Here is a 27,699-nt window from a genome sequence, read left to right as displayed (position 1 = left end):
CCACGGCACCACCTGCCTGGAGTTTGCATGTTCTCCCTGTGCCTGCGTTGGTTTCCTCCAGGTACTCCAGTTTCCTCCCACACTCCAAAGACATGCTGGTAGGTTAATTGGCTCCTGTCTAAATTGTCCCTAGTATGTGTATGTATGTGAGGCAGGGACCTTACATTGTACGACCCCTTTGGGGGCGGGGACTGATGTGAATGTACAATATATATGTAAAGCGCTGTGTAAATTGACGGCGCTATATAAGTACCTGAAATAAATAAATAATGTGGGTTGTGTTTGCTTCACTCTAAGCGCACTGCTTTGTATGGCTGTGCAATGCAGAGGCATACAAAGCAGTGTGCATGAACTGACAGGGAAGAGATCTGTATTGTTTACATACAGGTCTCTCCCTCGTCGAGAAATCCTCAGAGATCGCCGGGTGCCAGCGAGGAATCACTGTCCGGGACCTGGTGACTGACAGCTGAGGCCGCCAATGGCCGGAACTGCAAAATCAGGTATATCCATGTCCATGTACACACAGTCGTTTACAGGCAGTTGAGTTTACACCAAAGTTGCGTTCAGAAGTAGATTTTACCGGCCTTGTAAACGCGGTTAACCGCGTTTGCAAGCATTTGCGTTTAGACGCGTTTTTTGACAGGGCCATATCCAGATGCTGTCCGGAGCCTTTTTCCATCATCAGAAATGCACGCAAAGCATTTTCCATGTATTCAAATGGACCCGGCACACCAGCGCAGTCAGTTCCAGGTGTCGCGTGAAGGAACAAACGGTAGAATGCGCCGCATTATGCTCATGATGGGATCCATAGTGACTACAACCAGAAAAGACGGGTCATCTCCACACATACTGCTCTCTCTGCTTCTGCTCTCTCTATTTCTCTCAAAATCTCTGAAATAGTTAATTATTTACTATTTTTTCAGTGCATTCTGGGCATTTGAGAAGGTCTCCTGAGGTTATCTTTTAAAAACACTTATAAAACGCAAACGCGCATAAACGTAGTATGCAAACGCGGCTAAAGTTTTTTTTGTGACCTACGTTTTCCAGCAGTCAGAAGAGTTTTCCAAACGCCCCGTGTACATGAGCCCTGAAGGTATCAAAGCAGCGGTGGGACTACCCTTCATTGTGGAATGGCTACTATAATAATGTATGGAAACCACGCCCAGAGGTTGGACATTCTAGGGCAGCCTTTCTCAACCAGGGTGTCCAGGCACCCCGGGGTGCCTTGAGGTTTCTTCAGGGGCGCCTTGGCAAAATGTCTAAAAGTTGCAGAAAACTTGTATACCAGCCAGCGGGTGGAAGAAGCCTGACTTTTAGTGACACAAAGCCACAGGTTTTTATTGTGCACCATTACCACCTTCTAGCCGCCAGCGTCCTGACAACCAATGACATCATCAGTTGATAAGGAGGTTGTCAGTTGCCTGCACAGCATCCTTGCTGGACCCTCCCCTGCCCCTCTATGTCAGTGCTGGGGTCACATTAGCTCAGTGATGGATAAAAACTGAGAGAAACATGGGCATACTAGTCAGTACCAGTGTGCAAACGTGTATTTGATTTGGAAGAATAAATCACCTCTAATGTTGGGTGTCCTACATGTGTGGATGTTGCTGCGTTATATAGAACTATTAGAATAGTTTTTACATTTTAGAATGGGGTGATTGGGGACTGTCCATAATTTTAGAGGGTGCCTCGGGGCTGTCCATAATTTTAGAGGGTGCCACAGGACTGTCCATAATTTTAGAGGGTGCCACGGGACTGTCCATAATTTTAGAGGGTGCCTCGTAACTGTCCATAATTCTAGAGGGTGCCTCGAGACTGTCCATAATTTTAGAGGGTGCCTCGGGACTGTCCATAATTTTAGAGGGTGCCTCGGGACTGTCCATAATTTTAGAGGGTGCCTGGGGACTGTCCATAATTTTAGAGGGCGCCTCGGGACTGCCCATAATTTTAGTGGGTGCCTCGTAACTGTCCATAATTCTAGAGGGTGCCTGGGGACTGTCCATAATTTTAGAAGGTGCCACGGGACTGTCCATAATTTTAGAGGGTGCCACGGGACTGTCCATAATTTTAGAAGGTGCCTCGGAACTGTCCATAATTCTAGAGGGTGCCTCGAGACTGTCCATAATTTTAGAGGGTGCCTCGGGACTGTCTATAATTTTAGAGGGTGCCTGGGGACTGTCCATAATTTTAGAGGGCGCCTCGGGACTGCCCATAATTTTAGTGGGTGCCTGGGGACTGTCCATAATTTTAGAGGGCGCCTCGGGACTGCCCATAATTTTAGTGGGTGCCTCGTAACTGTCCATAATTCTAGAGGGTGCCTCGGGACTGTCCATAATTTTAGAGGGTGCCTCGGGACTGTCCATAATTTTAGAGGGTGCCTGGGGACTGTCCATAATTTTAGAGGGCTCCTCGGGACTGCCCATAATTTTAGTGGGTGCCTCGTAACTGTCCATAATTCTAGAGGGTGCCTGGGGACTGTCCATAATTTTAGAAGGTGCCACGGGACTGTCCATAATTTTAGAGGGTGCCACAGGACTGTCCATAATTTTAGAAGGTGCCTCGGAACTGTCCATAATTCTAGAGGGTGCCTCGAGACTGTCCATAATTTTAGAGGGTGCCTCGGGACTGTCCATAATTTTAGAGGGTGTCTGGGGACTGTCCATAATTTTAGAGGATGCCTCGGGACTGTCCATAATTTTAGAGGGTGCCTGGGGACTGTCCATAATTTTAGAGGGCGCCTCGGGACTGCCCATAATTTTAGTGGGTGCCTCGTAACTGTCCATAATTCTAGAGGGTGCCTCGAGACTGTCCATAATTTTAGAGGGTGCCTCGGGACTGTCCATAATTTTAGAGGGTGCCTCGGGACTGTCCATAATTTTAGAGGGTACAACGGGACTGTCCATAATTTTAGAGGGTACCTCGGGACTGTCCTTAATTTTAGAGGGTGCCACGGGACTGTCCATAATTTTAGAGGGTGCCACGGGGCTGTCCATAATTTTAGAGGGTGCCTCGGGACTGTCCATAATTTTAGAGGGTGCCTCGGGACTGTCCATAATTTTAGAGGGTGCTTTGGGACTGTCCATAATTTTAGAGGGTGCCTTGGGGCTGTCCATAATTTTAGGGGGCGCCTCGGGGCTGTCCATAATTTTAGATGGTGCCACGGGGCTGTCCATAATTTTAGAGGGTGCCACAGGACTGTCCATAATTTTAGAGGGTGCCACAGGACTGTCCATAATTTTAGAGGGTGCCTCGGGACTGTCCATAATTTTAGAGGGTGCCTCGGGACTGTCCATAATTTTAGAGGGTGCCACAAGGTTGAGAAACACTGTTCTAGTGTATAGGTAAGCAAACTTTTTTTTTTTACAGTCCATTCTGGGAATGAAATTGTCACACGTATGTACTGCCTCGGTCCCGGGAAGCATTGTTTCCATGTATCTGCAATCACATGAATAATTGCAGGAAGTTTATTCTTGCATGCGATCTAATTTTGCATTCCAAATCCTTCAGAAGTGCTTCACAAATCCATGCATGCAAAACACAAATGAGTGTACACACTGACCATTATTCATAATCCAATTATGCTAGCGGGGTGGGGGGCCCATGAACTGATAACCGTCGGAGGCCAAGGCTGCAATTAACCCAGTTTTCTCATCAGGCAGTTTTCAATGCAAGGAATTCGACAATAAAGGAGCTTCCTATTCAGCTGGAAAGAAATTTTGACAACAACACAAAAACAACAACAAACAACACAAAACAACCTTCAGAAACACCAAACTAAAAATGTTCAGCCGTTATTGGGGGGCTCCATATATATTTGTATAGGGGGGGCGGAGGTTCAGCCATTGTTCAGATCTGCGCCTCACATCTCTGCGAGAAAAACACATCAAAGGGAAAGTCAACAAAGCTGCAAAAGACTAATAAAACATATAGACCTACATGGGCTTTTCCTGTGTTGGTTGTACAATCAGCAGAGCAGGAAATGACAAACAAAAACTGCAATCAGGGTGAATGAGGGTGTCAGGCTGGGAGGGGGGGGGCACCAAAGTAAAGGAGGAGAAGCAGACGCGTGCGCGTGCAGAGCGAATTTTTAAAGAAGATGAGAGGCAATGGGGCTTATGTATGAAACTGGAGCAAAAACAAATGGAACAAACCTAGAGGTCTTACAGCAGGTAAACCTTTCTTCTTTCATTCAGATGGAAAATGAAACAATGAATCTAATTGGTTACTATGGGTACGGCGCCATCTTTGTGCTAAGCCAACCATTCTCAACCAGGGTTCTATAGAACTCTAGGGTTCCTCCAGAGGTTGCTGGGGGGTTCCTTGAGCTGTGAATGATTAACCTCCTATTTGATGGTACCTGCATAGTTCCGGGTCCAAAGGCCACTTGGCAAATGCCACTGATCTCTTTATCTGTCCACCAATGCAGGGGGTATTTCTCCCCATTGGCCCAGATTAAATGATTTTAGTAAGGTTTTCATGAGACCTGAAAATTATTTTAGGGGTTCCTCTGGGATATAATGGTTAAGAAAGGCTGCTCTAGGCTGTAGAGTGGGGTCTCCAAGCTTTTCAAATTAGGGGCCAGTTTATTGTCCTTAAGACTTTAGGGAGGCCAGATTGTGGCCAGCGGGAGTAGAACATTTCCCGGAGCCAGCATCATTGAGAATAAACAAGGCCTCAGGGTTGGTGGTCAGTAGTAGGAGGAATAGTGCCCCATCATTGGTGTCAGTGGGAGGAATAGTGCCCCATCATTGGTGTCATTGGTAGGAATAGTGCCCCATCTTTGCTATCAGTGGGAGGAATAGTGCCCCATCACTGGTGTCAGTGGGAGGAATAATGCCCCATCATTGGTGTCAGTAGGAGGAATAGTGCCCCATCATTGCTATCAGTGGGTGGAATAGTCCCCCATCACTGGTGTCAGTGGGAGGAATAGTGCCCCATCATTGGTGTCAGTGAGAGGAACAGTGCCCCATCATTGTGTCAGTGGGAGGAATAGTGCCCCATCATTGGTATCAGTGAGAGGAACAGTGCCCCATCATTGTGTCAGTGGGAGGAATAGTGCCCCATCATTGGTGTCAGTAGGAGGAATAGTGCCCCATCATTGGTGTCAGTAGGAGGAATAGTGCCCCATCCCTGGTATCAGTAAGAGGAATAGTGCCCCATCATTGGTATCAGTAGGAGGAATAGTGCCCCATCATTGGTGTCAGTGGAAGGAATAGTGCACCATCATTGGTATCAGTGGGAGGAATAGTGCCCCATCATTGGTGTCAGTGGGAGGAATAGTGCCCCATCATTGGTATCAGTGGGAGGAATAGTGCCCCATCATTGGTGTCAGTGGGAGGAATAGTGCCCCATCATTGGTGTCAGTGGGAGGAATAGTGCCCCATCATTGCTATCAGTAGGAGGAATAGTGCCCCATCATTGGTGTCAGTGGAGGGAATAGTGCCCCATTGTTGGTATCAGCGGGAGGAATAGTGTCCCATCTTTGGTGTCAGTGGAAGGAACAGTGCCCCTTCATTGGTGTCGGTGGAAGGAAGAGTGCGCCATCATTGAGAGGAATAGTGGGCCAAGGGCCAGATAAAGGCTAGTAAAGGGCTACATCTAGCTCTCAGGCTGCAGTTTGAAGACCTCTGCTGTAGAGCCAAGAGGGCATCTTGTGTGCAGACTAAATCCCACCACGCTCAACTATCAAAGTCAGAGTTTTGAACTTCAGGAATTTATCTGAGAGATTTGTCTATCATGATCAGAGGGGCAGCAACCTAGCACCCAAACCAGGTCTGCTCACCAAAAACGTTCTCCACAAGATTTTTTCCTTTTCGGTGAACGCTTTTTATTTGATATTCAATCTGAGCGTTGACCTGAACTTTCCACCTTTAACCTTCATAACATTTCCAAAGTACCCCGCCATGCCACTCCCTTGTTATCTCTCACCTTGACAATTGTAACTTCCTCCTCATTGCCAACTTCTACACAGGCTGTCCCCCTTCAGTCTATCATGAATGCTGCTAGGCTCATCATTTCAGCGATCGTTCAGTGTTCATTACCCTTCACTGCCAATATCTTGGTTCGCTTCTGACCACCCAAAGAATAAAGTTCAAGATACTAACAGCATACAAAACCAGCCACAACTCTGCCCCAAGCTTCATCATCAATATCAGTCATCTAACTGGTTGCAGCCATTGTTCAGCCAACAGATTTCTGCTCAGCTTCTTCGGCTGTTCATTCAAAGAATGTTGGGCGGGAGGGTGCCACCTGTGAGGAGAATTTCAGGTGGTTCATCAGGAGATGACTCTCACTTCCAGGTCATTGTGCTCTTTCAAAAGTTTTTGTTGTTTTAGTTACGGTAGGTATTAATGTCATTAGGTATTAGTGTAGTTATTTCCCTGTGCTGTTTGTTTGCATTACTTTTTATTGATGGGCTCACATGTTTGTAGTGTCATGGCTGACTCATCCCCCTATGTCCATGACTTGCTGTCCTATTCACCATAGGGACAGGCAACATCTTGTCCCTCTCTTCTGGCATAGTGATCTCTCTTCCACATCTCTTCCGGCATGGTGATCTCTCTTCCCCATCTCTTCCGGCATGGTGATCTCTCTTCCACATCTCTTCCGGCATGGTGATCTCTCTTCCACATCTCTTCTGGCATGGTGATCTCTCTTCCACATCTCTTCCGGCATGGTGATCTCTCTTCCACACCTCTTCCGGCATGGTGATCTCTCTTTCACACCTCTTCTGGCATGGTGATCTCTCTTCCACATCTCTTCCGGCATGGTGATCTCTCTTCCTCATCTCTTCCGGCATGGTGATCTCTCTTCCACACCTCTTCTGGCATGGTGATCTCTCTTCCACACCTCTTCCGTCATGGTGATCTCTCTTCCACATCTCCTCCGGCATAGTGATCTCTCTTTAAGCATGGTGATCTCTCTTCCACATCTCTTTAGACATGGTGATCTCTCTTCCACATCTCTTTAGACATGGTGATCTCTCTTCCACACCTCTTCTGGCATGGTGATCTCTCTTCCACACCTCTTCCGGCATGGTGATCTCTCTTCCATATCTCTTCCGGCATGGTGATCTCTCTTCCACATCTCTTCCGGCATGGTGATCTCTCTTCCATACCTCTTCCGGCATGGTGATCTCTCTTCCACATCTCTTCCGGCATGGTGATCTCTCTTCCACACCTCTTCCGGCATGGTGATCTCACTTCCACATCTCTTCTGGCATGGTGATCTCTCTTCCACACCTCTTCCGGCATGGTGATCTCTCTTCCACACCTCTTCCGGCATGGTGATCTCTCTTCCACATCTCTTCCGGCATGGTGATCTCTCTTCCTCATCTCTTCCGATATGGTGATCTCTCATCCACATCTCTTCCGGCATGGTGATCTCTCTTCCACATCTCTTCCGGCATGGTGATCTCTCTTCCACATCTCTTCCGGCATGGTGATCTCTCTTCCACATCTCTTCCGGCATGGTGATCTCTCTTCCTCATCTCTTCCGATATGGTGATCTCTCATCCACATCTCTTCCGGCATGGTGATCTCTCTTCCACATCTCTTCCGGCATGGTGATCTCTCTTCCACATCTCTTCCGGCATGGTGATCTCTCTTCCACATCTCTTCCGGCATGGTGATCTATCTTCCACATCTCTTCCGGCATGGTGATCTCTCGTCCACATCTCTTCCGGCATGGAGATCTCTCTTCCACATCTCTTCCGGCATGGTGATCTCTCTTCCACATCTCCTCCGGCATGGTGATCTCTCTTCCACATCTCTTCCGGCATGGTGATCTCTCTTCCACACCTCTTCCGGCATGGTAATCTCTCTTCCACATCTCCTCCGGCATGGTGATCTCTCTTCCATACCTCTTCCGCCATGGTGATCTCTCTTCCACATCTCTTCCGGCATGGTGATCTCTCTTCCACATCTCTTCCGGCATGGTGATCTCTCTTCCACATCTCCTCCGGCATGGTGATCTCTCTTCCACATCTCCTCCGCCATGGTGATCTCTCTTCCACATCTCCTCCGGCATGGTGATCTCTCTTCCACATCTATTTCGACATGGTGATCTCTCTTCCACATCTCCTCCGGCATGGTGATCTCTCTTCCGGCATGGTGATCTCTCTTCCACATCTCCTCCGGCATGGTGATCTCTCTTCCAGCATGGTGATCTCTCTGCCACATCTCTTCCGGCATGGTGATCTCTCTTCCACATCTCTTTAGACATGGTGATCTCTCTTCCACATCTCTTTAGACATGGTGATCTCTCTTCCACACCTCTTCCGGCATGGTGATCTCTCTTCCACACCTCTTCCGGCATGGTGATCTCTCTTCCACATCTCTTCCGGCATGGTGATCTCTCTTCCACATCTCTTCCGGCATGGTGATCTCTCTTCCACATCTCCTCCGGCATGGTGATCTCTCTTCCACATCTCTTCCGGCATGGTGATCTCTCTTCCACATCTCTTCCGGCATGGTGATCTCTCTTCCTCATCTCCTCCGGCATGGTGATCTCTCTTCCACATCTCTCCGGCATGGTGATCTCTCTTTCACATCTCTTCCGGCATGGTGATCTCTCTTCCAGCATGGTGATCTCTCTTCCACATCTCTTCCGGCATGGTGATCTCTCTTCCACATCTCTTCCGGTATGGTGATCTCTCTTCCACATCTCTTCCGGTATGGTGATCTCTCTTCCACATCTCTTCAGACATGGTGATCTCTCTTCCACATCTCTTCCGGCATGGTGATCTCTCTTCCACACCTCTTCCGGCATGGTTATCTCTCTTCCACACCTCTTCCGGCATGGTTATCTCTCTTCCACATCTCTTCCGGCATGGTGATCTCTCTTCCACATCTCTTCCGGCATGGTGATCTCTCTTCCACATCTCCTCCGGCATGGTGATCTCTCTTCCACATCTCCTCCGCCATGGTGATCTCTCTTCCACATCTCCTCCGGCATGGTGATCTCTCTTCCACATCTATTCCGACATGGTGATCTCTCTTCCACATCTCCTCCGGCATGGTGATCTCTCTTCCGGCATGGTGATCTCTCTTCCACATCTCCTCCGGCATGGTGATCTCTCTTCCAGCATGGTGATCTCTCTTCCACATCTCTTCCGGCATGGTGATCTCTCTTCCACATCTCTTTAGACATGGTGATCTCTCTTCCACATCTCTTTAGACATGGTGATCTCTCTTCCACACCTCTTCCGGCATGGTGATCTCTCTTCCACACCTCTTCCGGCATGGTGATCTCTCTTCCACATCTCTTCCGGCATGGTGATCTCTCTTCCACATCTCTTCCGGCATGGTGATCTCTCTTCCACATCTCTTCCGGCATGGTGATCTCTCTTCCACATCTCTTCCGGCATGGTGATCTCTCTTCCACATCTCTTCCGGCATGGTGATCTCTCTTCTTCATCTCCTCCGGCATGGTGATCTCTCTTCCACATCTCTCCGGCATGGTGATCTCTCTTTCACATCTCTTCCGGCATGGTGATCTCTCTTCCAGCATGGTGATCTCTCTTCCACATCTCTTCCGGCATGGTGATCTCTCTTCCACATCTCTTCCGGTATGGTGATCTCTCTTCCACATCTCTTCCGGTATGGTGATCTCTCTTCCACATCTCTTCAGACATGGTGATCTCTCTTCCACATCTCTTCCGGCATGGTGATCTCTCTTCCACACCTCTTCCGGCATGGTTATCTCTCTTCCACACCTCTTCCGGCATGGTGATCTCTCTTCCACATCTCCTCCGGCATGGTGATCTCTCTTCCACATCTCTTCCGGCATGGTGATCTCTCTTCCAGCATGGTGATCTCTCTTCCACATCTCTTTTGGTATGGTGATCTCTCTTTCACATCTCTTCCGGCATGATGATCTCTCTTCCAGCATGGTGAACTCTCTTCCACATCTCTTCCGGCATGGTGATCTCTCTTCCACATCTCTTCCGGCATGGTGATCTCTCTTCCACATCTCTTCCGGCATAGTGATCTCTCTTCCACATCTCTTCAGACATGGTGATCTCTCTTCCACACCTCTTCCGGCATGGTTATCTCTCTTCCACACCTCTTCCGGCATGGTGATCTCTCTTCCACATCTCCTCCGGCATGGTGATCTCTCTTCCACATCTCTTCCGGCATGGTGATCTCTCTTTCACATCTCTTCCGGCATGGTGATCTCTCTTCCAGCATGGTGATCTCTCTTCCACATCTCTTCCGGCATGGTGATCTCTCTTCCACATCTCTTCCGGCATGGTGATCTCTCTTCCACATCTCTTCCGGTATGGTGATCTCTCTTCCACATCTCTTCCGGCATGGTGATCTCTCTTCCACATCTCTTCCGGCATGGTGATCTCTCTTCCACATCTCCTCCGGAATGGTGATCTCTCTTCCACATCTCTTCTGGCATGGTGATCTCTCTTCCACATCTCTTCCGGCATGGTGATCTCTCTTCCACATCTCCTCCGGCATGGTGATCTCTCTTCCACATCTCTTCCGGCATGGTGATCTCTCTTTCACATCTCTTCCGGCATGGTGATCTCTCTTCCAGCATGGTGATCTCTCTTCCACATCTCTTCCGGCATGGTGATCTCTCTTCCACATCTCTTCCGGTGTGGTGATCTCTCTTCCACATCTCTTCCGGTATGGTGATCTCTCTTCCACATCTCTTCCGGTATGGTGATCTCTCTTTCACATCTCTTCCGGCATGGTGATCTCTCTTCCAGCATGGTGATCTCTCTTCCACATCTCTTTCGGTATGGTGATCTCTCTTTCACATCTATTCCGGCATGATGATCTCTCTTCCAGCATGGTGATCTCTCTTCCATATCTCTTCCGGCATGGTGATCTCTCTTCCACATCTCTTCCGGCATGGTGATCTCTCTTCCACATCTCTTCCGGCATGGTGATCTCTCTTCCACATCTCTTCCGGCATGGTGATCTCTCTTCCACATCTCTTCAGACATGGTGATCTCTCTTCCACACCTCTTCCGGCATGGTGATCTCTCTTCCACACCTTTTCCGGCATGGTGATCTCTCTTCCACATCTCCTCCGGCATGGTGTTCTCTCTTCCACATCTCTTCCGGCATGGTGATCTCTCTTTCACATCTCTTCCGGCATGGAGATCTCTCTTCCAGCATGGTGATCTCTCTTCCACATCTCCTCCGGCATGGTGATCTCTCTTCCACATCTCTTCCGGTATGGTGATCTCTCTTTCACATCTCTTCCGGCATGGTGATCTCTCTTCCGGCATGGTGATCTCTCTTCCACATCTCTTCCGGTATGGTGATCTCTCTTTCACAACTCTTCCGGCATGGTGATCTCTCTTCCAGCATGGTGATCTCTCTTCCACATCTCTTCCGGCATGGTGATCTCTCTTCCACACCTCTTCCGGCATGGTGATCTCTCTTCCACACCTCTTCCGGCATGGTGATCTCTCTTCCACACCTCTTCCGGCATGGTGATCTCTCTTCCACATCTCTTCAGACATGGTGATCTCTTTTCCACACCTCTTCCGGCATGATGATCTCTCTTCCACATCTCTTCCGACATGGGGATCTCTCTTTCACACATCTTCCGGCATGGTGATCTCTCTTGCACATCTCTTCCGGCATGGTGATCTCTCTTCCAGCATGGTGATCTTTCTTCCAAATCTCTTCCGGCATGGTGATCTCTCTTCCAGCATGGTGATCTTTCTTCCATATCTCTTCCAGCATGGTGATCTCTCTTTCACATGTCTTCCGGCATGGTGATCTTTCTTCCAAATCTCTTCCGGCATGGTGATCTCTCTTCCAGCATGGTGATCTTTCTTCCATATCTCTTCCAGCATGGTGATCTCTCTTTCACATGTCTTCCGGCATGGTGATCTCTCTTCCACACCTCTTCCGGCATGGTGATCTCTCTTCCAGCATGGTGATCTTTCTTCCATATCTCTTCCAGCATGGTGATCTCTCTTTCACATGTCTTCCGGCATGGTGATCTCTGTTCCACATCTCTTCCGGCATGGTGATCTCTCTTCCTCATCTCTTCCGGCATGGTGATCTCTCTTCCACATCTCTTCCGGCATGGTGATCTCTCTTCCACATCTCTTCAGACATGGTGATCTCTCTTCATCATCTCTTCTGGCATGGTGATCTCTCTTTGACATCTCTTCTGGCATGGTGATCTCTCTTCCACATCTCTTCCGGCATGGTGATCTCTCTTTCACATCTCTTCTGGCATGGTGATCTCTCTTCCAGCATGGTGATCTCTCTTCCACATCTCTTCCGGCATGGTGATCTCTCCTCCACACCTCTTCCGGCATGGTGATCTCTCTTCCACATCTCTTCTGGCATGGTGATCTCTCTTCCACACCTCTTCCGGCATGGTGATCTCTCTTCAACATCTCTTCCGGCATGGTGATCTCTCTTCAACATCTCTTCCGGCATGGTGATCTCTCTTCCACATCTCTTTCGGCATGGTGATCTCTCTTCCACATCTCTTCCGGCATGGTGATCTCTCTTCCACACCTCTTTCGGCATGGTGATCTCTCTTCAACATCTCTTCCGGCATGGTGATCTCTCTTCCACATCTCTTTCGGCATGGTGATCTCTCTTCTACATCTCTTCCGGCATGGTGATCTCTCTTTCACATCTCTTTTTCATGGTGATCTCTCTTCCACATCTCTTTTGGCATGGTGATCTCTCTTTCACATCTCTTCCGGCATGGTGATCTCTCTTCCACATCTCTTCCGGCATGGTGATCTCTCTTCCACATCTCTTCCGGCATGGTGATCTCTCTTCCACATCTCTTCAGACATGGTGATTTCTCTTCCACATTTCTTCCGGCATGGTGATCTCTCTTCCTCATCTCTTCCGGCATGGTGATCTCTCTTCCACATCTCTTCCGGCATGGTGGGAACACAGGGGGAATGCAGTTATGGCGCCTCCAGCACTGAATGTATGTATGTAATGGCAAGGTGTGCCAGGAGGTCTCTTGATGCTGGCTGCTGAGGGATCTATTGTCACTGGAGGGGATCTATTTTTGCATGGTGGTCTATTGTTGCTGGAAAGGATCTACTGTTGAGGAAGGGGTCTATTTTTGCTGGCTGCTGGAGAGTCTATTGATGCTGGCTTCTAGGAGATTTGTTGTTGCTGTTAGGGATCTGTTTTTTCTGGGGTGGTATTTTGTTGCTGGGGTCCATTGCTGCTGAGGAAATCTATTGTTGCTGGTGGGGGGGGGGGTAAATGCTGTTGGCCACAAGGGATCTACAGTATTTTGCTGCTTTTATTGTTGTCTTAAAAAGATTTCATACAAATTACTTAGGGCCACCAATGACACTTGGCTATGTATTCTCTATAGGGAGCTGTACTGGGAGGTGGGTAGGAACCAAGGGATGGTGCTCGGAGGTGGGTAGGGGGCGGAGACAAGGAGTGATTCAGAAGTGGGGAGTTCCTGCAGAACACTAGTCTCAGAAATTGTTGGATGTGTGTGGTGTTTATTCATATATATATATGCACTCACCGGCCACTTTATTAGGTCTATCTGTTCAATTGCTTGGTAACAAAAATTGCTAATCAGCCAATCACATGGCAGCAACTCAATGCATTTAGGCATCTAGACGTGGTGAAGACAACTTGCTGAAGTTCAAACCGAGCCTCAGAATGGGGAAGAAAAAGGATATAGGAGACTTTGAACAAGGCATGGTTGTTGGTGTCAGACGTGCTGGTTTGAGTATATTCAAAACTGCTGATCTACTGGGATTTTCACACACAACCATCTCTAGGGTTTACAGAGAACGGTCCGAAAAAAGAGAAAATATCCAGTGAGCGGCAGTTGTGTGGAGGAAAATGCCTTGTTGATGTCAGAGGAGAATGGGCAGACTGGTTCCAGATGAGAGAAAGAGAGATCATCATGCCAGAAGAGATGTGGAAGAGAGATCACCATGCCGGAAGAGATGTGGAAGAGAGATCACCATGCCGGAAGAGCTGTGGAAGAGAGATCACCATGCCGGAAGAGCTGTGGAAGAGAGATCACCATGCCGGAAGAGAGATCACCATGCCGGAAGAGATGTGGAAGAGAGATCACCATGCCGGAAGAGATGTGGAAGAGAGATCACCATGCCGGAAGAGATGTGGAAGAGAGATCACCATGCCAGAAGAGATGTGGAAGAGAGATCACCATGCTGGTGAGCTGTGGAAGAGAGATCACCATGCCGGAAGAGATGTGGAAGAGAGATCACAATGCTGGAAGAAATGTGGAAGAGAGATCACCAAGCCGGAAGAGATGTGGAAGAGAGATCACCATGCCGGAAGAGGTGTGGAAGAGAGATCACCATGCCGGAAGAGATGTGGAAGAGAGATCACCATGACGGAAGAGATGTGGAAAAGAGATCACCATGCCAGAAGAGATGTGGAAGAGAGATCACCATGCTGGAAGAGGTGTGGAAGAGAGATCACCATGCCGGAAGAGATGTGGAAGAGAGATCACCATGCCGGAAGAGTAACTCGTGTCAATATGGACCAAAATCTTTGTGGAACATTTCCGACACTTTGTTGAATCTATGCCCTGAAGGTTGAAGGCATTTCTGAAGGTAAAAGGGGATCCAACCCGGTACTAGCAAGGTGGACCTAATAACGTGGCCGTTGAGCCTATATTGGAGTGGAAGGATTGAGTGTCCAGGGTGGATTCTGCCAGTCGCAGTGACACCTTCTTCTGCGTCTTTACCATGAATCATAGTAGTTTAGTCTGAGCATCCATATTCATGGAACTATCTGAGCATTTGTACCTGCACATCCAGCAGGCCTGTAATGTCCAAGGAGTGGGAGTCAATCTGCTAGGCAGGGTTTGGCCATTTAATTGCTATTGTGCTGATAGAGTGGGCTGATATCAACAGTGTTGGGCCTAGTACGCATATCTGGCGGGATCGATCTGTTCAATAGAAACCAGCCGACTTTTGGCCCATGTGTAGGGCAGGCAGTCCGACAGAAGCCAGCTTCTGTCGAAGGGGCATGACCAGGGGCGGACTGACCATTTGGAAACTCGGGCACTGCCTGAGGGCCCGGGGTCAGCAGGGGGCCCCATGAGATGTCCCTGGTACCTTTTTCATAGGCTTTTTTGAGCTTGGGCAAGGACACAGGGGCCCCATGATCTCCTATTGCCCTAGGGGCCCCATGAGTTGTCAGTCCGCCCCTGGGCATGACCGAAAAAAGGTTTGCCGATCGGCTTCCCATCAGCGCTCTCAGCCAATGGCTTAGCGTGCTGACCTGAGTGTTCTGGCGGGGGGTCGTCCCCTCTGTCAGAACACAACAGCACAGCAGGGGAGATCGCTGTACTAAATCCTACCGAGCTGTCAGATTTTTTTTCGTTCAGCCCGCTGGGTTGAAACTAGAAGTGTGTATGAGGCTTTAGCAGCGGGGGACTGACAACTCATGGGGCCCCCGGGCAATAGGAAAACATGGGGCCCCTGTGTCCTTGCCCACACTTAAACCACACCCAAAAATGCCTATGAAAGGTACCAGGAGCAGCTCATGGAGCCCCCTATTGACCCCGGGCCCTCGGGCAGTGCCCGGGTGCCGAATGGTCAGTCCGCCCCTGGGCTTTAGTGTCACATATGCACACCTGGTTGTTTTTTTAAAGTGGTTGTAAAGGCTCAAGATTTTTTACTTTCATGCATTCAAGTCAGATTTTTGGCATCCTCTGCAGCAAAGGGAAAACACATCTAAAGGGATGCAGACCCTGACACTTTCCTCATTAGAGGCCTGCAGCTGCCGCAGCTGATTGATGACTATATAATCACTCCCATACAGTTTCATTCTGCACATGGACATAGACAATCAAATAGCTATTTCTTCAGAATGACAAAAGGTAGGAATCTGCAACAAAGTTTGTTAAAATCCCTGCAATGTACATCGATCACCCGGGGAGGAATGTTTTTTTCTTAACAAAAGTGGAGTTACTCTTTAATATATTCCCTATAGATCAATGTAGGCCATACATGGGTCAAATTGTGAAATAAGTTTCTTTCGAAAATTATAACTAAGAATTTTCGCTGAATTTTGCACCATTAGTGCCCCCCCCCCCCCCCCACATTCTCGTGTGGCCATCGAATTTGAGTGATCGTGCATTTTGGATTTTTTTTTTTAAAATGAACAAATTTCTAATCAATGATGAGAGAATCGTGCAAGAAATAAAATTGGAAAAGAAATGAGCATGAGCTGTGGCCTGGAAAGGAAAGAAGATTCCCGGCCATGAAAATTCTTTTCTATAGGTGAAATTTAACCACTTCCAGTCCGGACACTTTCCCCCCCTTCCAGTCCGGACACTTTCCCCCCCTTCCAGTCCGGACACTTTCCCCCCCTTCCAGTCCGGACACTTTCCCCCCCTTCCAGTCCGGACACTTTCCCCCCCTTCCAGTCCGGACACTTTCCCCCCCTTCCAGTCCGGACACTTTCACCCCCTTCCAGTCCGGACACTTTCCCCCCCTTCCAGTCCGGACACTTTCACCCCCTTCCAGTCCGGACACTTTCACCCCCTTCCAGTCCGGACACTTTCCCCCCCTTCCAGTCCGGACACTTTCCCCCCCTTCCAGTCCGGACACTTTCCCCCCCCTTCCTGACCAGGGCAATTTTCAGATTTCAGCGCTATCACACTTTGAATGACAATTGCGCGGTCATGCAACACTGTACCCAAATGAATTTTTTACCATTTTTTTGAGACAGATAAAGCTTTATTTTGGGTGTATTTATTCACCGCTGGGATTTTTATTTTTTTTGCTATGTAAATGAAAAAGTCCAAAAATTTTGAAAAAAAGTGTTATTTTTATAAAATTTTGCAAATAAATAATATTTCATCATGAATCTTTGCCAAAATTTATTCCGTTATCTTTTTAGTAAAAAAAAAAAAAAATCCAAATTAGTTTATAACCAAAAATTATAATTTTTAAACATTTTTTTTTACATTTTTATTTTATTTTTTTATATTATTATTTTTTATTTTTTTTTACATACTGTCACCCTAGCAGTACAATGTCACCATGGTGACACTGTACTACTTGTGGGGGGTGATGAAGATTTTTTTTTTTTTTTTTACACTGATTGCTTTTACACCCATATAGGATGTAAAAGCAATCATTTCTCTTTCTCTCTGTGTGCATTCTTGCACTCATTGAGAAGTACTGAGTGAGCTGTGATTGGTCACAGCTTGTCACATGGTACAAGCCTGTTGTGAATAGCCCTGTACCATGTGACCTCTGCGATCATCCACAGATTTCACACGTAGTAAGCAATGATGTCACAAGTGACATCTTGCTTACTACTTTGCATGTGATCACTGATTGGCCAATCAGTGATCACATGATCGGGACCTCGTACAGAGGTCCCGTCCGACGATCGGTGTTTCACTGTGTCCGGAGGAGTGCGCACAAGCACGGCCACCCGACCCTGCACTCCCACCGTCCGGCCGTTTATATGCAACGGCCGGTCGGGAAGTGGTTAACCACCTCCTGTCCGGCCGTTGTATATAAACGGCCGGATGGTGGCAGTGTGGCAGGATCTGAAAAAAACTGATAAGAACAGATTTTTTGATTGAAAAGATACTTTTATTGCAGAAGCATCAAAAACAACATGATACTTGTAATCGGGGTACATCTCACCCTGTACTGCGACGCAGCGCACCACATTGCAATACAGTTCCAAGCATACGATAAATACATTCAGAAATAAATACATTCGCTCAGCGGTATGATGCCTGACGTGATGTGCGTGGAGGATGAATCCCCCGGACCAACACGTCATGCATGACGCCGCTTACCCCAAAAACCATAGCATCCTGATACACAGTACTAAGTCATGCAAAAACGAGAACGAAAACGAAAGCCGGAGTTTACAATCTACAATAAGCATCGGGTGTGTGGGGGGGAGGGGGAAAAAGGGGGGAAAACACAGGCCCGAAGCTTTATTGAAGGGACAAAGACACGCAAGGGAGAGTATGGGGAAGGGGGAAATCTTCAGACGGCCTCTTCCTCCTTAAAGTCCATCAAGGTATAGTCTCTGAGCAGACTGAGGATCAGTCTGCGACAGTCCTCAATGGACATCCTCTCCCGCTGGTGGATGAGGCGCTACCTGGCGCACCATAAAGCGTCCTTAAAGCAACACAGCACCCTCCAGGCACCGTCAATGTCCTCCAGACAAAAAGTTCCACAGAACAGTCCATTCAACACCCCAAAGTGAGTGATGGCTGTCTGTGGTACAAAGTCCTTGAGTTCAGGTTCCAGGGCCCCCAACAGGGCCTGAGCAAATGAGCACTCCCAGAAAACGTGGTGAGACACTGATAAGAACAGATTTTTTTTTTTTTTTTTTTTAAGTCCGCAAACGTGCAAACTACAACGAAAAACCCGTAAGTGATCACAAAAAATGTGCAAGTGCGAACACCACACGAAAAAGTGCACTTAGGGGTGTGTTTGTCCTACCCCCGGAGGGGTTGAACCGTTACCCTGATCCCCCGGGGCACGAAGCTCCTGACAGGGACAAGGTTCCCATTTGGTCCTCCTAGCCAAAAGGCCTGGTGGACCACCGTTCCTTATGTCCAGCCGAAGCCGGACATCCAGTACTAGGCCAGGGGGCTCTCCCGAAGAGGCCACACATCCTCCCCCTAGACTTCAGGGTAGGCCCGAGGACCCACACCCTCCATCCGTGAAAAACACACACATAAGTAAAGCAAAAGTGACAAAACGTGGGAGTGCATAATAAATAAATAAATAAATAGAAAATAAAAAAGTGGTACCGTGCCAAATTGTGCACAGACCAGGCCCTGAGGCCCGTAGCAAAAATTGCCCTGGTCCTAGCCAAAAGACCTGGTCCTTAGGGCGCTGTGCAAAAAGAGGTGAAAAACAGTGGCCATGTGTCATCTTCACACCGTGGGGTCCCACACCCAAGTGTTACTAGTGACACCCCTGAGAGCATCTTCCTCAGGGGGCACTGAGTTTGCGGACTTTTTGCGTCCCCAGCCCCTGGCCAGACCAAGGTAGATCCGTCCGAATCAGGAGGTACTGGGTCTTTCCAGCTTTCCCAGAGGAATTACTCCCAAGGCCCCAGAGCGAATCGTGGCGCTCCCTGGTTTCTTTCCCTCCGGTCCAGCCTTCCGGACCCCCATCATACCAGTGAGGGTACTATACAACAGCCATCCCCGCAAAGCTAGAATGGCCGGGAGCCCCCCCCACTGGACACTGATAAGAACAGATACTACACTTGATCTTAGACAAAAGGCCAACTCCTTCTTCAGGTTGATGTGACCATCCTCCTGTTAACCTGAAGAATGCATCCACCAAAACTCCATAAAAGGGCTCCTCGGGCTAATGTGATTATCATTGCATGAAGCTGATGAAAGGTTCCTCAGGCTAATGGATCATCATGAAATTAGGTTAATGTGATAGTCATCACAGCCTGGGGTTCTGATGGAATACATTTCATGTTTGAATAAAATTAGGTCTCCTGCATAGGACGGGAGAGGCCTGCTATGGAAAACCAATGGACAGTGATAAGAATCAGACAAGGTTTTCCAGCTTCTCACCTTGACAAGTCTTCTGAAGCCCAATGGACAGCCCAGCCAGATTGGTATCTGTCCTCCAATGCCAATGGAATGCTAATGACTAATAGCAGCTTCTTTTAATTGTTTTATGTGGAAGTCTCTGGCTGTGAACAAGGAATGTTGGGGGTGGAGGAGGGTCTCTCTCATTGTCCTCCTTTGTTGAAGATGGTCTTTTGAGTAGACTCCTGTTGCTGTCTTTAGACCCTGTAACACAATCTTGTGATCTGCATTGTATGCATTGCTAAATATTGTACATTTTTTTTCACATTGCAGGAAATCCTTGAGCCTGTGGAAGGAGACCCCACCTACCCCTACTGCTGAAAACATCAAGAGTGAACTGTATTTTGCATAAAATATCCTTCAACACAAAGGCTACTTAGAAGAAAACAGCTCTGGATTGCAACGAAGGTCCCTGAAAATTCCGAAGGTCCCTGAAAATTCCATTAAGATCCAACACTAGTTTATGAGGCATCCCTATAACCTGGACTCAGTGACATCTCATCTTCACACCAGGCTTCACCGGTATGGGAGAATCCTGCCCTCGTAGAGTATAGTCAGCTGTAGGACCTCTCTGTGAATCTCTCTTTGGCTTCAAGGCAAAGACGGCTGAAAACTAAGGAACTGGTTGAACAGCTTCTTTTTTTTTTTATTTTAAGAAGTCGATGTCAGTCAGGGTCATTGTTTCAGTGATCACATAACATAAACTTGACACTTTTGATACCTCGTCTTATCAGGGCATTGACTTTCTCTGGTAGTCTCAGTGGATCACTCCAGATATGGCGTACCAGAATCTCAGCAACCCGGTTTACAGCCCTGGACCTGCTGCAGCAACTGGAGGGATCAAGGTCTTCAATGATATGGTCCACTCGTATCTGGACCTGGTGCAGCGAAATGCCTTTCCTCCGGGTAAGTAGGCATTTTATTATTATAATGGTAAATCTGTGTTTGGAGATCATGGGGGCCTCCATTATTATACTGTCCTAATAATAGCCGCCCCCCTTGTCATCTTGATCCTTTTGCTTCTGTACACTCAGCCAGAAGAAGGAGAAGATCCAGATTTTTGGTCTTTCACCCCATCCTTTTGCTTGCTGCGTAGCCTGCTAAATTATTTTTTTTTATTATTATTATTATTATTATTATTAATTTCAGGTACTTATATAGCGCCGTCAATTTACGCAGCGCTTTACATATATATTGTACATTCACATCAGTCCCCGCCCCCGAGGAGCGTACAATCTAAGGTCCATATATATATATATATATATATATATATATATATATTGTACATACACATCAGTCCCTAACCCTCAAGGAGTGTACAATCTAAGGTCCCTGTATATATATATATTGTACATTCACATCAGTCCCCGCCCCCGAGGGGCGTACAATCTAAGGTCCATATATATATATATATATATATATATATATATATATATATATATATTGTACATACACATCAGTCCCTAACCCTCAAGGAGTGTACAATCTAAGGTCCCTATATATATATATATTGTACATTCACATCAGTCCCTGACCCTCAAGGAGTGTACAATCTAAGGTCCCTATATATATATATTGTACATTCACATCAGTCCCTGACCCTCAAGGGGTGTACAATCTAAGGTCCCTATATATATATATTTTGTACATTCACATCAGTCCCTGACCCTCAAGGGGTGTACAATCTAAGGTCCCTATATATATATATTGTACATTCACATCAGTCCCTGACCCTCAAGGAGTGTACAATCTAAGGTCCCTATATATATATATATATTGTACATTCACATCAGTCCCTGACCCTCAAGGAGTGTACAATCTAAGGTCCCTATATATATATATTGTACATTCACATCAGTCCCTGACCCTCAAGGGGCGTACAATCTAAGGTCCCTATATATATATATATTGTACATTCACATCAGTCCCCGCCCCCGAGGGGCGTACAATCTAAGGTCCCTATATATATATATTGTACATTCCCATCGGTCCCTAACCCTCAAGGGGCGTACAATCTAAGGTCCCTAACTCACGTTCATACATACACATATTAGGGACAATTTAGACAGGAGCCAGTTCACCTACCAGCATGTCTTTAGAGTGTGGAAGGAAACTGGAGTACCCGCAAGAAACCCACGCAGGCACAGGGAGAACATGCAAACTCCAGGCAGGTGGTGCTGTGGTTGGGATTCAAACCAACGACTCTAGTACTGCCAGGCGGAAGGGCTAACCATTTAGCCGCTGTGCTGCCTGATTTAGAAAGTACTGAAGCCAGGCAACTAGCATTTTCAGATGGAAGTCAATTAGCGGCAGCCACTCGGTTTCCTTTAACCCCTTAGTGACTGAGGGTAAAACAAATGTTAACGCCTCAACACAATTTTGCAACTTTGACCTGTGTTAGTAAGACCGTACACATCATCCCAACTACTTTGTGTATCCAGGTGGATTATACCGCGTTGTTTTTTTTCAGGACAAATTGGGTAAATCATAACGGATACCATTTTTTTCTCTATCAAAGAAAATAGAAAAAAATATTTATTTTTTTTTATTTATTTTTTTTGTTTCTTACTATTTTTTATTTCTTACTATTAGCATAATTTACCACCAAAGAATAACCCAAAATAAACTCTCCTGCTCCTGTGGATCGCAGGGATACCATGTCTGTGTATGTGTGTATGTTAGTTATTTGTACCTGTAGTACGTCCCAGAAACAGTGATGTGCATTTTGCTTTCTCTTTATCCTACCTAAAGCACACTGACACTGATACTAATTTATGAAAAAGGTTTTCTTTACAAATCCTACCCAAATTATACTGACCTTGACCTTTGACCCGTAACCTTGACCCAAACACCCTGGCACTGACCTTGATCCTAGCTATGTGTTTTTTTTTTTGTTACACACTTTTGTTTATTTACATCTTTCTCTCCTGCAAGGAGAGAAATATACAATGCATCTCTCTCCATTCAGAAGAGAAATGAAAGGGTTACTAAACCCACAACAGTAACATCAGTCTGTATAGGCAGTGAAGCATGTTTGTTATACTCACTGTGAAACCCAAGGGGTAATCCTCTGCGTTATATTAAAAGGCTTTTTGATCCTGTCTTCTCTGATCCTCCCCTTCTTCTACTGTCCCCAATCCATCTGCTGATAGTACAGAGCCCTAGAAGGCACTCTGCACATGCTCAGTTTGTTGTGTATTGCTAGAGCTCTAGAAAGTTGGGTCAGGGGTTCTGCATTCTCCTAGAGCAGAAAGAAAACTCCTCGTACAAGATTTAACCAGTACTCTACTGGACACTGATAGAAGTTACAAGACTGCTGTAACTGCATTTGACCCGGTTCCCCACACACAGCTAATGTACAAGGTTAAGTCTACAGGCTGGAGAAATCTGTATGTAAATGGATAGAAAACTGGCTAAAAGATCGTATTCAGAGAGTAGTGGTCAATGATTCATACTCTGAATGGTCTAGGGGTGTCAGTGGTGTACCCCAAGGATCAGTGTTATTAGAGGGGTACCCCAAGGTTCAGTGTTATTAGTGGTGTACCCCAAGGTTCAGTGTTATTAGAGGGGTACCCCAAGGTTCAGTGTTATTAGAGGGGTACCCCAAGGTTCAGTGTTATTAATGGGGTATCCCAAGGTTCAGTGTTATTAGAGGGGTACCCCAAGGTTCAGTGTTGTCAGTGGTGTACCCCAAGATTCAGTGTTATTAGTGGGGTACCCCAAGGTTCAGTGTTATTAGTTTGGTATCCCAAGCTTCAGTGTTATTAGAGGGGTACCCCAAGGTTCAGTGTTGTCAGTGGTGTACCCCAAGGTTCAGTTTTGTCAGTGGTGTGCCCCAAGGTTCAGTGTTATTAGGGGGGTACCCCAAGGTTCAGTGTTATTAGAGGGGTACCCCAAGGTTCAGTGTTATTAGAGGGCTACCCCAAGGTTCAGTGTTGTCAGTGGTGTGCTCCAAGGTTCAGTGTTGTCAGTGGTGTACCCCAAGGTTCAGTGTTGTCAGTGGTGTGCCCCAAGGTTCAGTGTTGTCAGTGGTGTGCTCCAAGGTTCAGTGTTGTCAGTGGTTTACCCCAAGGTTCAGTGTTGTCAGTGGTGTGCCCCAAGGTTCAGTGTTGTCAGTGGTGTGCCCCAAGGTTCAGTGTTGTCAGTGGTGTACCCCAAGGTTCAGTGTTGTCAGTGGTGTACCCCAAGGTTCAGTGTTGTCAGTGGTGTGCCCCAAGGTTCAGTGTTGTCAGTGGTGTGCCCCAAGGTTCAGTGTTGTCAGTGGTGTACCCCAAGGTTCAGTGTTGTCAGTGGTGTACCCCAAGGTTCAGTGTTGTCAGTGGTGTCCCCCAAGGTTCAGTGTTGTCAGTGGTGTACCCCAAGGTTCAGTGTTGTCAGTGGTGTGCCCCAAGGTTCAGTGTTGGGACCCTTACTTTTTAACATATTTATAAACAATATAGGGTCTGGGACTAAAAATCCCATTTCAGTCTTTGCAGATGACACCAAGCTGTGCCGGGGAATAACGTCCTTACAGGATGTCTCCAACTTACAAGCCGACCTCAATGCAATGTTTAATTGGGCAACTACACTATATTGCCAAAAGTATTGGTCGGTCAGCCTTTCCACACACATGACCTTTAATGGCCCCCCAGTCTTAGTCCGTAGGGTTCAATATTGAGTTGGCCCCGCCCTTTGCAGCTATAACAGCTTCAACTCTTCTGGGAAGGTCTCACTATTCCTATTGTGGTGGCAACTCAACGTTTTGGATTTAGCCATCATTTTTATTCTCGGTGACATTGGTAATCAGGGCAATTAGAGAGGGTGAATGTCCTCAATAGGGACAGAGATAGTAGGAAGCAAATGTGATACTTTGCCCTGATTAGTCAAAATGGCGGATCACTTTAATTGGTCACTTTAAGCCATTATTAACTGCTTAAGGCAAAGGTGCCCAAACTGTGGTCCTCCAGGTGTTGAGGAACTGCAAGTTCCATGAGGCCTTGCAAGACTCTGACATCCATAGGCAAGACACCTAGAGGCAGAGACATGATGGGACTTGTAGTACTTCAACAGCTGGAGGGCCATAGTTTGGACACCCCTGCCTTAAGCAGTTAATAATGGACGGTTTTGTGGTGTGTTTTGAATCACTGTCTTGTCTCTTTTCCTTATAGCTTTAGTGATTACAGGACATGAACCTCCAGTATTTGCTGATACTTAGAAGAATCCATTTCACGCTTCATCTACTTCCACAAAACCACAAAGCATAGCAGATCCACCGTCACAATAATATTCGGCAATGTGTGCTCCTTCATATGGTCCTCCTTCCTTTAATCTCAAAATGTATCGTTGGCAGGTTAGCCAATAAGTCCTACTTTTTATGTAACCAGAGCCAAAATGCCGCAGGCTTATCTAAGGCTGGTCAAAGGCCAAACATATTGTCAGCTCGTCTGATGCAGGATTGACAAAACGAACAGACGAGCGTAAAAACCGTATGCTGAAAAAAGCAAAGGTTCACTTTGTGGCATTTGGCCAATTTTCAGGAAAAGTCGTCGTTGTTCCGGTCATATGTGCCGGTGATGTAGCAGAATCAGGTCATAGTGAGGTTTGCTCCCTGCAAAGGTGACGTTACTACAGCTAATCCTATAAGATGATATTTTAGGGCAATGGTTGTCAACGTGCTAAAGGGGGCCTCCGATACAGCCCTAGACATCACCAAAGGGCCTCACATAGTGTTCAATATATGTAATGCTTGAGAGGACTGTCGGGGACTGCAGACCTAATAGAGGAAATGAGGGTCAGAGAGTGTAGACAGGATATTGTTGGCTGGGGATAGAACAGAAGACAATATGATCGAGAGAGAGAGCGAGAGAGAGAGAGGGGAGAGAGAGAGGGGGGGGGAGAGAGCCAGAGAGAGAGAGGGGGGAGAGAGAGAGGAGAGAGAGAGGGGAGAGAGAGAGAGCGGGAGAGAGAGAGAGAGGGGAGAGAGGGGGAGAGAGCCAGAGAGAGAGAGAGAGAGAGAGAGAGAGAGAGGAGAGGGGGGGAGAGCCAGAGAGAGAGAGGAGAGAGAGGAGAGAGAGAGAGGGGAGAGAGAGCGGGAGAGAGAGGGGGAGGAGAGAGAGTGAGAGTGAGAGAGAGGGGGGGAGAGAGGGAGGGAGAGAGAGAGAGAGAGAGAGAAAGAGAGAGGAGAGAGAGCCAGAGAGAGAGAGCGGGAGAGAGAGAGGGGGGGAGGAGAGAGAGTGAGAGAGAGAGCCAGGGAGAGAGAGAGATTGTTTATGGTTTACTTTGGTAACAGGTCCTCTTCACCTCCTTCCTAACAACCGTACGCAGATATGTGGCCTCACTGTAGTGAGCCTTTATTCGTGGGGCTGCATATCTACGTAGCTGCTATTGTGCTAGGAGCATGCAGCACAGCTGAAGCGCACAGTGCGCAGAAGTCGCCAACTGTCTGCAGAGTCAAGAGCTAAAGACCTCCAAACTTGGTGTGTTCTTCAGATGAGCCCAACAACAGTGCGTAGAGAGCTTCATGGAATGGGTTTCCATGGCCGAGCAGCTGCATCCAAGCCTTCCATCACCAAGTGCAATGCGAAGCATCAGATGACGTGGTGTAAAGCACGCCGCCACTGGACTCTAGAGCAGTGGAGATGTTCTCTGGAGTGGCCAATCATGCTTCTCTGTCTGGCAATCCGATGGACGTGTCTGAGTTTGGCAGTGGCCAGGAGAATGGTACTTGCCTGACTGCATTGTGCCAAGTGTAAAGTTTGGTGGAGGGGGGATTATGGTGTGGAGTTGCTTTTCAGGGGTTGGGCTTGGCCCCCTAGTTCCAGTGAAGGAAACTCTTAAGGCGACATTTGGACAATTTCATGCTCCCAACTTTGTGGGAAGAGTTTGGGGATGGCCCCTTCTTGTTCCAACATGACTGCGCACCAGTGCACCAAGAAAGGTCCATAAAGACATGGAGGAGCCAGTTTGGGGTGGAGGAACTTGACTGTCCTGCACAGAGTCCTGACCTCAACCCCATAGAACACCTTTGGGATGAATTAGAGCGGAGACTGCGAGCCAGGCCTCCTCCCCCGACATCAGTGCCTGACCTGACAAATGTGCTTCTGGAAGAACGGTCCAACCTTCCCATAGACACCCTCCTAAACCTTGTGGACGGCCTTCCCAGAAGAGTTGAAGCTGTTATAGCTGTAAAGGGCGGGGCCAACTCAATATTGAACCCTACGGACTAAGACTGGGGCACCATTAAAGGTCATGTGCCTGGAAAGGGCGGGGCCAACTCAATATTGAGCCCTACGGACTAAGACTGGGGGGCCATTAAAGATCATGTGTGTGGTAAAGGGCGGGGTCAACTCAATATTGATACCTACGGACTAAGACTGGGGGGGCCATTAAAGGTCATGTGTGTGGAAAGGGCGGGGTCAACTCCATATTGAACCCTACGGACTAAGACTTGGGGGCTATTAAAGGTCATGTGCGTGGAAAGGGCGGGGCCAACTCAATATTGAACCCTACGGACTAAGACTGGGGGGCCATTAAAGGTCATGTGTGTGGGAAAGGGCGGGGCCAACTCAATATTGAACCCTACGGACTAAGACTGGGGGGCCATTAAAGGTCATGTGTGTGGGAAGGGCGGGGCCAACTCAATATTGAACCCTACGGACTAAGACAGGGAGGCCATTAAAGCTCATGTGTGTGGGAAGGGCGGGGCCAACTCAATATTGAACCCTACGGACTAAGACTGGGAGGCCATTAAAGCTCATGTGCGTGGAAAGGGAGGCGGCCCAATACTTTTGCTAATATAGTGTATCAGAAGTAGAACAACAAAATATCCTCTTTCTACAATGAAATGATTCCTCCCGGGGAGGCAGACATGTGATCCACAGCTGAAGGATTTGGTTGCAGTGGCTGGAAATATTTGGTTGTGATCTTGGCAGTGTGTCCCTTCCCTGTGAAGACTGCAACTCATGCGTCTCGTTTCCATGGACCCCGCTCCCCGTCCAGTCCTGTTTTGCATGCAAATACAACCATTTGGCTGGAAACTGGTAAGCAGAGCTGGCTGAATGGACATTGTGGATTTGCCTAGACTTTTCCTCAAACAAATCTCTTGCAAACCTGAAGTTGGCACTAAATCCGTAAAGCAGGGACCTCAACCTCCATGTC

At 47.5% G+C, this 27,699-nt stretch overlaps 1 protein-coding gene across 1 annotated transcript in view; it reads left to right on the top strand.

The window, feature by feature from the left end:
• Window positions 1-27,699, top strand: part of LOC149449999 (prominin-1-A-like) — a 202,331-nt gene that overhangs the window by 73,891 nt on the left and 100,741 nt on the right. The window contains exon 2 of the mRNA XM_089692505.1: window positions 19,837-20,469. Within this exon, the coding sequence (XP_089548631.1) occupies window positions 20,340-20,469 (130 nt within the window). The 5' untranslated portion in view covers window positions 19,837-20,339. The remainder of the gene's footprint in view (window positions 1-19,836; window positions 20,470-27,699) is intronic.

The sequence above is a fragment of the Staurois parvus genome, unplaced genomic scaffold (genome assembly GCF_062004578.1).
Source record: "Staurois parvus isolate SC_StPar_1 unplaced genomic scaffold, SC_StPar_1.0 ptg000587l, whole genome shotgun sequence".
NCBI classification, from domain to species: domain Eukaryota; kingdom Metazoa; phylum Chordata; class Amphibia; order Anura; family Ranidae; genus Staurois; species Staurois parvus.
This window is presented reverse-complemented; position numbering and strand designations above follow the sequence as displayed.